Source organism: Elephantulus edwardii, unplaced genomic scaffold (assembly GCF_000299155.1).
Source record: "Elephantulus edwardii isolate Elephantulus edwardi_28Jun2011 unplaced genomic scaffold, EleEdw1.0 scaffold00247, whole genome shotgun sequence".
Lineage (NCBI taxonomy): Eukaryota > Metazoa > Chordata > Mammalia > Macroscelidea > Macroscelididae > Elephantulus > Elephantulus edwardii.
The window spans coordinates 1212978-1224751 of record NW_006399997.1 but is presented as its reverse complement, the minus strand read 5'-3'; the positions used below and the strand labels follow the sequence as shown (position 1 = coordinate 1224751).

General features: G+C 37.2%; 1 protein-coding gene across 1 annotated transcript in view; it reads right to left on the bottom strand.

Moving 5' to 3' along the window:
- MAP4K5 (mitogen-activated protein kinase kinase kinase kinase 5) overlaps window positions 1-11774 on the bottom strand; it is a 128865-nt gene that overhangs the window by 45124 nt on the left and 71967 nt on the right. Inside the window, exons 13-14 of the mRNA XM_006899218.1 lie at window positions 2520-2598; window positions 801-859 (exon numbers count right to left, since the gene is read on the bottom strand). Of these exons, the coding sequence (XP_006899280.1) occupies window positions 801-859; window positions 2520-2598 (138 nt within the window). The remainder of the gene's footprint in view (window positions 1-800; window positions 860-2519; window positions 2599-11774) is intronic.

Genomic DNA, 11774 nt, shown 5'->3' with positions numbered 1-11774 from the left:
GATCTGACTGGTACAGGAGGAGATTGCCCCTCCTTCTCCAGCAGAACATCTGGTGGATTTGAACCACGCAACTCTAGATTGCAGTGCAGCTTCTTGCCACTAGGCCAACCAGAGCTCGCCTAAAATTCTTACTAAACAAAATTTAATAGTAGATAATCTGCTAAAGTTATATTTTAAGATGAAATACTAGTGGTTGTGTTCTAGTGGTAAGAAGCTGCATTGCCAACACAAAGGCACAGTCTGAATTAACCAGCTGCTCCACAGAAGAAAGACAGGCAGTCTCCTCTCACGTGATTTATAGCCTCTGAAAACGAGCTGAAGGGCAACTATGAGTCAGTTCCGACTTGATGGTACACAAGAAAGGAAACGGCAATCTACTAATTAAAAATGAACACAGAAAAAAAACCCAAACAACTGTGATGGTGCAAATATAATCTACCCAGTCTGATTTATCTACTACTTCTTTCCTTTAAAGTAAGACAAAACTAACTATAAAGTATCTTCAGAGTAAGAGTAGTGGCTGAGAAAAAAAAGAAAGGAAAATGAACAAACAAAACAAATGCTATTAAGAAATGGCAAAGCAACATAAAAGCACAGACTCTTTTTGCAAACCTAACAATAAGAACAAAGATTGCGAGAGCTAAAGCCAAGCAGATATTTAAAAACTTCATGTAAATTCTTTAAGAGTTAGAAGTTAAATGAACACTTGAAAGACTGGTTTACTTTTTTCACTCCAGTATACCTCATCATATTTTCTAACATTCTACTATGTGCAATATTTTAAAAGTCATAACTCATACCATTTCATCCCGTGCTTCTGTTTCTTTTCTCAGAGGAGGTTCAAATTGTAATTTGTCAACTGAAAAATATAGGACAGATATTTACAAACTCAGTATCATAAAAGGATTGCAGTATTTCTTCTCATTGTAGTGAAATGAGATGTATTCCAAATTTCAAATAGTTCTTTCTACAAGATACATAATAAAACAAATACATAAATATTGCTTGTAATTTGGAGTAATTCTGAAATCACTCTGGCCCAAATGAAAAACACATTTTGCAATATCATGTCAGATTCCTGTGGTAAAGAGTTGCACTGCCAACCTGAAGGCACACAGTTAGAATCTACTAGCTGCTCAATGGTGGAAAGATGGGTAATTTCTCCTCGTACAATTTACCTGCTGGAAAGTCAGCAATGAGTCAGTTCGAACTTGACAGTACACAACAACACCAAAAGAGGGCTTATTATTTACTTATAAAATACACACAACTCTGAAATCCAATGTGGATAAAATTTTTAAAAATTTTAATATTTATGTTTGCGCCACAGAAATACAAGATGCTAAGTACATTTGAAATTGTGATTAGAAGCACTCAAATAGAATGTAGTTGTCCTTAACACAAAAAACAAGATTTTTCTATAAAAGCTTGGAAGACATCCAATAAAATACAGTATCTAATTTTTATTCCACCACTGATTTGTCAATGTGTTGCACAGTAGTTCTTCATGTGTGATAGTGATGAATTTAACTGACTATATGAGGCTTCAGAAACAACAAACAATAACAATTTTTATTAACAGTTAAAAATTAATGACTTATTTTTTAACATGTTAAAAATATTAACTGAAGAAAAATACTATAATTACTTAAACAACTTAACTCTTGAAATAGAGAGGAGATAAAAGTCCTTTTTTTACAACTTGAGACTTAAGTAAGGCACAAAAGTTTGTAAAAGAAATAGAGTATCAATTTTCAGATACATGAAAAGTTACTCAGAAAATTTAAAGACTTAAAAATTAATCTGGCATAAAAAACAATGTATATGCACTCTGTAAGCAAATCACTATAAAATAAAAATTTATTTAAAAAAGCCCTAAAACATAATGGGTGAAAATGATTGTAGGAAACACGATGTGAATGAAGGATAATGCGAAACAACGTATATGAACTTTGTAAGTAAACCAATAAAAAAGACAAATCTAAAAAAAATGAGTGCAATAATTTGTAGGGTTTAAGGTGTTGAAATAGTAATGAAATCCCAATAAACCAATAACAGCAACAGAACTGATACTTCATTTATACTCCAGAGCTCTACCATCTTTATCATCTTTAAGTATAAATAAAAGGATACATTTCAAATTTTCATTAGCCAAATTTCCAGAAATTCTTAAATTCTCAAGCCTAGCACGTTGTTTGGGTTTTTTGCTTTCATTATCTCTGAATATTAACTCTTTGGGAATATTGACCCCCAACTGTAGTTTCTACATTATTATTGTTAATATAGACAGGCTACCACAGAGTTGGGTATATGAAAGTTTTTGTTAGTTAGAATTACCCATCCTGCTCTTATATGAAAGAACTAAATTATTGGCAACAGTAGTCATAATTTCTAGATATTCTGATATATTAAAATGATATAGTCCCAGTAGTTTGAGATATTGTTATTCTTAAAAGTTACAAGAAAACCTATCTCAACCATCCAAAAATACCAATTGAAAATATACACAAAACACATACAATTTATTTCTGAAGCTGTCCGTTCAGCTCTGGCATTCCTGTTTGTAGATCTAATGGTATGACGAATGATTGCATGGGGCTGTGAATATAAACATAATACACATTTTAACAAATTTTAATGCTAACATTAAAGAGTCAAACTTTTTAAAAAGGGACAATCTATTGATAGATATGATTACTTACTAAAAAATTGCTGTTGTTGTTAGGGGCTGTTGAGTACTACTCAGAGTGACTCTATGAACATTAGATCTGAACCCTGCCCTATCCTGTGACATCCTCATAATTTCTAACACACTTAAGTGCGTTGTTGAGGTCACTGTATCAATTAATCATGTTGAGGGTCTTTCCCACCTTTTCCAACTCTACACCAGAAGCATGATGTCCTTCTCCAAAGAATAGCCTCTCCTAGTAAAATTCCCAAAGTATGTCAGAGAAGGCTTTATCATCTTTACCTCCAAGGAACACAGGGCAAAGAATACAAAGTGGTAATTTCAGTTTTTCCGTATGTTTATACTATGTAAAATACTAAAAAATTTATAGATACGTAACATAGGTTTTCTGTATTCAAAGAGCTTATGGTGTAGGAAGATAAGACCCACACCCAAAATATTCTTAATGCCTAAAACAGGAAAAGTGACTTGTATCTGATGTGGAATTAAAAATTCTTCATAAAAGAACTGTAATCTGACCTGGAGTCCTGAAAGATAAACAGGCTTGAAATCTGTAGATATACAGGAAAACTATTCTAGAAGAATTAAAAAAGAACAGCAACAAAATATAAGAAAGAAAATAAAATACTGTGGATTGTAGAGATCCCTAATGGCATGTTATTGTTAGGTGCCATCTAATCCGACTACAACTAATAACAATCCACTGAACAACTATTTTATGTCTATTTTATTGAGGGTCTTTCTTGCTTTTGCTGACCCTCTAGGTTTCCCCGGCATGCTGTCCCTCTCCAAGGACTGGTTCCTCCTGAAAATGTTACCAAAGGGAGACCACTCTGGCCTCTAAATTTCACGACCCTTGCCTGGAAGCAGGAGTGGCATCCACTACCCAAATGGCGTGCCTCCAGAAACTCTATGAATAGTGCTCAGGCCTTTCTTTCATAGGGTTGCTATGAGTCGTCTACAACTCAACGGCACCTAACAACAACAAATTTAATACTCTTTGCCAGCACCACAATTCAAAGGCATTGATTCTCTCTGTCTTTCTTATTCACTTTTCAGCTTTCAGATGCATAGGAAGCAAGTGAAAAGATCATGGTTTGAAACAAGTGCACCTTAGTTTTTAAACCGGTGTCCTTGCTCTTTAGTTCTTTGGATAGATTCTTGAAAGCAGAGTTACCAAAGATGTAGGTCTTTTGATTTCCTCTCTGCTGTTCAGTTCTTTTGACCCTGGATGTTGACTTGTAGATCCAAGTAAAGTGAAAGTGACAAATTCCATCTTTTCTCCATCTGTTATGATGCTGATTGTTAGTCTAGTGATGAGGGGTTTTGTTTTCTTGATGCTGAGGTATAATCCATATAGAAGATTATAATCTTTGATCTTCTGTTTCTTCATTTTTGAAAACAAAATTATGTCATCTACATAATGCAAGTTATTGATGAGTATTCCTCCAATCATGATGCCACATTCTTCATCATAAACTCCAGCTTCTTACATGATTTTAGCATATAGATTTCAGAATATAGATTGAATAGGTAATGGAGAAAGGATATAATCCTGTTGCAGACCTTTCCTGATTTTAAACCATAGGGTTCCTTTGTTTTGTTCAGACAACTGCTTCTTGGTCTATGTAGAGGTTATTCATGAACATATAATTAAGTGTACCCATTCCCATTTTTCTCAATGTTAGCCATAATTTGTTATGATTCACAGTCAAATGCCTAGGGATAACCAACAAAACATAAACATCTTTCTGGTATTCTCTGCATTTAATCACAAATCCATTTCACATTAGCAATGATATCCCTTGTGTAATGGCTTTTTTCTGAATTTCTGGGAGTTTCCTGATATGCTGTTTGAGTCTTTTTTTTTTTTTTTAGTAATCTTCAACAAAATTTTACTTATATGTGACATTAATGATATTGTGTGGTCATTTCCACAATTTGTTGGATCACCCTTTTTTTTCTTTCTTTTGGCTGAGTGTACTTTTTTGATGGTACATGACAAAATGGGCTCTCCAAGTCCCTCCCCTTTCGCAGGGGGATTCGATGAAAACTTGTGTCAAGGATGTGAGATTCTCAGTGTGTGGGAGGATCAAGTTGGGACAAGGGCTCCCAAGCAACTGTGGGTCTCTCTCTCTCTCTCTTCTAGTGCTACTGCTGGGGCTGGTGGTTCAAGGGGCTCTTATTCTTTGGAGGCCATGTGAACCATCAGGTCGACCACCGGTTGCTGTAGCCAAATTCACTGTCATACCAGGAAATGAGTTTGACAAAGTGGTCGTTCAGAGCAATGCCAGCCCCAGCATCAAAGGTGGAAGAGTGGGTGTCACTACTGAAGTCACAGGAGACAACCTGGTCTTCAGTGTATCCCAGGATGCCCTTGAAGGGCCCTTCTGTGCCTGCTTTACTACTTTCTTGATGTCATTATATTTGGCATCTTTCTCCAGACGGCAGGTCAGGTCCATAACTGACACATTGGAGGTGGGGACACAGAAAGCCATGCTGGTAAGTTTCCCTTCAGTTCAGGGATGACCTTGCCCACAGCCTTGGCAGCACCAGTAGATGCAGGGATGATGTTCTGGGCAGCTCCACGGCCATCATGCCACAGCTTTCCAGAGGGGCCATCCACAGTCTTCTCGGTGCCAGTGATGGCATGGACTGTGGTCATGAGTCCCTCTACAATACCGAAGTTGTCATGGATAATCTTGGACAGGGGAACCAAGCAGCTGGTGGTGCAGGAGGATTGCTGACAATCTTGAGAGAGTTGTCATAGTTATCATGGTTCATGCCCATCACAAACATGGGGGCATCGGCAGAAGGAGCAGACATGATTACCCATTTGGCACCACCCTTCAAGTGAGCCCCAGCCTTCTCCACAACATACTCAGCACCAGCATCACCCCACTTGATGTTGGCGGGATCTCGCTCCTGGAAGATAGTGATAACTTTCCCATAGATGACCAGCTTCCCATTCTCAGCCTTGACAGTACCACTGAACTTGCCATGGATGGAATCATACTGGAACATACAGACCATGTAGTTGAGGTCAATGTAGGGATCATTGATAGCAACAACATCCACTTTGCCAGAGTGAAAAGCAGCTCTGGTGACCAGGTGCCCAATGTGGCCAAATCTGTTTACTCCAACCTTCACCATCGTGTCTCAGGGATGCGGCTGAGGCTGCACAAGAAGAAAGGGCAATCTGGATCGATGAGGAGCAGAGAGCCAGATAGCCATTTTTTTTTTATCAAGGACAAATATGAATCTCTTTCAGTCAGTTGGCCATGTAGCTGTCTTCCATATTTGTAGACAAAGGCTTGTGAGCACATCCAGGCCTGCATCTATTTCTGGAAACACCTCAATTGATATTCTATCCACTCCTGAGGCCTTACTGTGCTCCACTGCCTTCAGTGCAGCTTGTCCTTTTTCTTTCACTTCTATTGACTCTAGACCATATGCTATTTTCTGAAATGATTCTGTGTTGACTAATTCTTTTTGGTACAGTGACTGTATATTCTTTCCATTTTCCTGCAGCATTCAGGAATAGGTATGGATAAAGAATACAACCCTGACACACAACTTATCTGATTTCGAACCATGTACCTTCTTCTATTTAGTCAACTATTTCATGGGCTAAGTACAGGTTTCAGATGCTATTGATATGTGCCACTGAGTTGCCTGTGACTCATACTTAACCTACATAGAAGAGCTCTGAACCCTGCTCTATCCTGAGGCAACCTCACTGTCTCTGACACACCTATCCCCATTACCTCACTAACTGAGTCAATTAATCTCATCCAGGGTCTTCCTCTCCTGTGCTGTCCCGCCTCACTTCTGAGCATGATGTCCCTCTCAGGATTGGTCCCTCCTTGCAACATGCCCAAAATATGTCAGATGAAACTTCAAAATCCTTGCCTCTATGGAGCTGCCTGGTTTCACCCTCTTAAGGGCAAACTCCTAGCAGTCTACGGTATATTCAATACTCTTCTTTAGCACCACAACTCAAAGTCATCAATCAGGCACAGTTGAGTCTCTAGACTGACATCATTGCTCTTCAGTACTCTGGAGAGGTATGTGATAGCAGATTTTCCCAATGCAATTCATCTTTTGATTTTTTGGCTGCTGGTACCAACAGTGTTGATTGTGGAGCCAAGCAAGAGAAAGCTGTTAACAATCTCAGTATCTTCACCATCTCTCATGATGCTAAGCATAAGGAAATTCTTTATTACTTATTATTTATAAAATAGAAAAGACAGATGGGGCCAACCATAGGATGAGAGGCTCTAAATGCCAAGCTAGAGCTCTCAATTTTATGGTCTTGGCATAAAAGGAGAATTGTGGAGATTTTAAAGCAAAGGAAGAAGACTGCAAAAGTCAAGTTTTAAACCTAACAGTGTAAGAGAGAACAGAGGGAAGTCTGCTTCTTTTTCAACTCATTCTCTTCCAGTTAGTTACTACTTTATTTTATACCTTTCTTTTACAAGTAGATTTCATAAATGAATTTCAGTATTGCATTTATCTTTCAAAATACTTCAGTCTAGTTTCTCTTTCACTATAAGACTCATGGCAACCTTATGAACAGATGACCAGAACCCTGCTCTTTTCTGTGCCATCCTCATCATCTCTGAAACACTAGAACTTAGTGGGAAGGAATGGTGTTGCCAACACAAAGATTTGTGTTGCTGCTCTGTGGCAGGAAGAGGGACAGTTTCCTCCCATGTGATTTAGAGGGTCAGCTATCGGTCAGTCTCGACTCGACAGTACACAACAACAACAACACTTTTCAAAACCCAAATCAATACATATTCATACAGAATAAAAGAGCAATGAAACTCCAACGTGCATCCCAATCCTGAAATATCTCGTCCGCCTTCTTCGTCCATTCTTCTTGGTTTCATTCGTTTGTCCAGAAGCCATGCAATCTTTTACTCTTGGAACAAGGAAGCAACTGCTATAGACTGCTTGCCATAGGCATCAGATGGTGCCTGCTGGGCCTAGAGCACTTCTGGAGTTGCATATAATCAGGAAGTAGTCCCACTAACAGGATTGCAGCATCCATAGTTGCTATCACCAGTTGTACTCCCAGTGCCCCACAACCTGTGCTGCTTCTATATATTCCTCCCCATGTGCCCTCCCTCAACTGCCATAAACCCACACATGTCAAGTCTCAAGCTGAGTGACAGCTGGACAGCTAAAGCAAATACAGTCTCAGGTTTTGTCTAGCAGGCCCACATAAGAAATAAACATACTAGACTTTGTAGGAATTTAACTACTGCTTGTATGGGGTCTGTCTTTATGTAATATGTATTTGAATAATGTCTAAATTATGCAACACTCTATTTCACAGAATATATTATAGACATTAAGGTTGCCACATAACTAAGTATCATACAAGTTTTGTCAATTAACTTTTTACAAGTATACAACTTACCGATAAGCAATTAATCAGTTGTGCAATACAGTCTTAATGTGGTATTTCTTTTCTCCCTACACTGTTAACCATTAATAATATTTGTTTTCCATTAGTCTTTTCTTTTTAAATAAGATTATATAATATTTACTCTTTTGTGATTGACTTATTTAACTTTGTATTATGTCTTCAAGCTCTACTCACATTATAGCATACTTCAAGACTTCATTTCTCTACTATCCAAGGTGTAGTTCACTGTATGCACATACCTTTGTTCCTCCACTTACCTGTTGATGGGCATTTAGGCTGTTTTCAGCTTTTGGCTTTTGTGAATAATGCTGCAATAAGTACTAATGTACAAGTCTGTTTGAGTCACTGCTTTTAAGCCTCTAGGTTACATAACTAAGAGAGGAGTTGCTGGGTGGTTTTGATAGTTTTAAGGAGGCATGGAGGTGCAGTGATAAAATACTTGGCTGCTAACCAAAAGGTCTGCAGTTTGAACTCACTATGCTCTACTAGATAATGAAGTGGCTGTCTACTTCCTTAAACACAGCTTTAGAACTCCAGAGGTCAGTTCTACTGTGTTATTGTTGATGTTAGGTATCATCAAGTCTACATCTTATAGCCCTCCTATGAATAACAGATTTGAACTTTGCCATTTCTCACACCATCCTCATATCTGCCATGCTCAACCTCACTGTTGCAGTCACTGTGTTGATCCATCTCACTAAGGGTTTCTTTCTCAATTCACTGACACTCTACTTTTCCCAGCATTGTGCCTACTAACAAAATATCCAAAGTATAAGAAATGAAATTTCATCATACTTGATTCTTGGAACACTCTGGTTGCACTTCCTCCAAGATAAAGATTTGTTTATTCTTTTAATAGTCTATGGTATATTCAGTGCTCTTCACCAAAGTCATGTTTTAAAAGCACTGATTCAGTTGTAGTCATCCTTATTCATTATCCAACTTTCACATTATATAAAGCAAATGAAAATACTATAGCTTGAGTCAAGCACAGTTCAGTCTTTTTAATGAAAATCCTTGCTCTTTAGCACTTTGGGGAGATCCCTGACAACAGATGTCCCGAGGGCAACACATCTTTTGATATCTTGACTGCTGCTACCATGGGTTACAAAAATGGATCTAAGCAAAATTAAATAACTGACAATTTAAACTTCTCCATTTACCACGGCCTATTGTTCAGTGGTGAAGATTTTTTGTTTTCATGATGTTGAGATGTACTCCATACTGAAGGGTGGGGTCTGATCTTCAGCAAGTATGTTAAGTCTTCACTTTCTGCAAGCAAAGTTGTGTCATTTACATTAAAGCAGGTTGCTGATGAGTGTCTTCATTACTGATGTCACATTCTTCTTCAAAGAGTCAAGCTTCTCAAATTGTTTGTTCAGGATATAGACTGAATGTTGTATGTTGTTATTGTTATGTGCTCTTGAGTCAGAACTGACTCACAGCTGTCCCTCCAGCAGGTTTCCATAGATCATAAACTGCATGGAAAGATTATCCATCTATTTCCCTCAGAGCAGCTGGTGGATTTAAACCATGTACTTTTAGACTGGCAGTGTAATTTTCCCATTAAGCCATCAGAGCTTGAAAAGATATGGAGAAAAGCTACAACCCTGACACACCTTTCCTGATGTTAAACTAAGCAATATCCCCTGGTTCTGTTTGAAAGACTACCTCTTCATGTACGTATAGGTTTTGCATTAGGAGAATAATTAAATGCTCTGGAATTCCCAGTCTTCTGCACGTTACCCATACTTTGTTAAAATTCAGTCTGTTGGATGTCTATGTATAGTCATACAGTAATGATATTTTTTGTTTTATAATATTTTCTGAATTAAGCTCAAGTTTGTAGTAATCTCCCATGGGTACACTGTTCAGTCATTTTTAAGTAATTTTAAGTAAGATTGTACTTATATGTGATATTAATGATATTGTTTAATATTTATGCACTCTTTTGGATCACTTTTTTAAGGAATGAAACTAAATACAGATCTCTTCAAATCAGTTGGCCAAGTGGTTAGTTGTCTTCCAAATTCCTCAGCATAGACTAGTGAGCACAATGTGGGCTGCATGGATTTCCTGAAACACCTCAATTGGTATACCATCAATTCCTGAGGGCTTGTTTTTCTCCAAAACTTTTAGAGTAGCTTGGAATTTGTCCTTCAGTGCCACTGGTTCTTCTTGATCATATGATATTTCCTGAAAAGGATCAGTGCTTACTAGGTTTTTATTTTCAGTATAGTAACTATGTATTCCTTACATCCTCTTTTGAGACTTCCTGCATCATTCACTATTTTGCTCACAGAATCCTTTAGTTCTGCTACCAGTTTGCATTTTCTCTTCAGTTCTTTCCATTTGAGAAATGCCGGGTGTGTTCCTTCCTTTCGGTTTTCTAACTTCAGGTCTTTGCAGCTCTCTTACTTCATCATTTCTTCCCTTTGTTATAGTTCTTTATATTGAAGACTGGTTTGACATCCTTCTTGATATTTACTTCTTTCCTGTCTTTTGATGACCTCTGCTTTCTTCATGGATGATGTACTTGATGTCATCTCGATGCTCATCTTGTCTCTGGTCATCAGTGTTCAATGCATCAAATATAGTTTTTAAAATTCAGGTCGGATAAACTCAAGATCTTACTTTTTCTCATGTGGATTTGTTTTCATTTTCTTCTACTTAAATTTAATTCACACATAATTGTTGGTTTGTTTCACAGTTGGCACTGGCCTACTGATATTGATCTTTCTACCATCTCTTTCCACAGATGTAGTAAACCTAATTTTTTTACATTACATTAGGTGACGACCATGTGTATAGTTGCCTTTTATCATTTTTAGTAAAAGATATCAACTATAAATAAAACATTGTGCAGACTTCTCTCATGTGTTATCCAGCCTCAATTCTGTCACCAAGGCCTTATTTTCCAACTATTAATTCTTCTTCACTGCCAACTTTTGCATTCCAGGCACCATTTAACATTAATGCATCTTGGTTGTATGCTTGATTAATTAGTCATCTTTGTGGGAGAAAAATGGTATCTCACTGTAGTTTTGATTTACATTTCTCTCTGGTTAATAAATTGTATCTGTTTAATTAATTATAATGTTTAATCAACACTTTATTGTGCAAAAATTAGCTTTTAAAGAGAGCCTAAAAACTTTCAGCATTGCTGTGAGGTTTCTGTATTACTGTGGGATATAACAGAACAGCTAAATACATCACTCATAACAGGCTCTACAAATTTCCTCTGGATGGCAGAAAAAGGTGTTGTGATTATTACTTTCTGATACATTTGCAAAATAGCTCTGGTGGATTAGTGTTAAGAAGCTGTTCTGCAATCTCAAAGGCAAGCAGTTTCAATCTACCACCTGTTCCACAGGAGAAGGATGGGAAATCTCCTGCCTCTGGAAATTCACTAGAGGGTCAGCTATGGGTTTGGTTCTGACTCAATGGCAAACAACAGATGAAAGGGCTTTAATAAACAATTAAGAAATTATAAACTAATAAAAAAGGTTAATAGCTATTTTTTAAAAAATTATTTATATAATTTTCATTTACATTATATTTTCTTCATGTACACTGTGGGCTATTTCCACTGTGTTTTTAATCATCTTACAATTTTCATTTACGTTATATTTTCTTCATGTACACTGT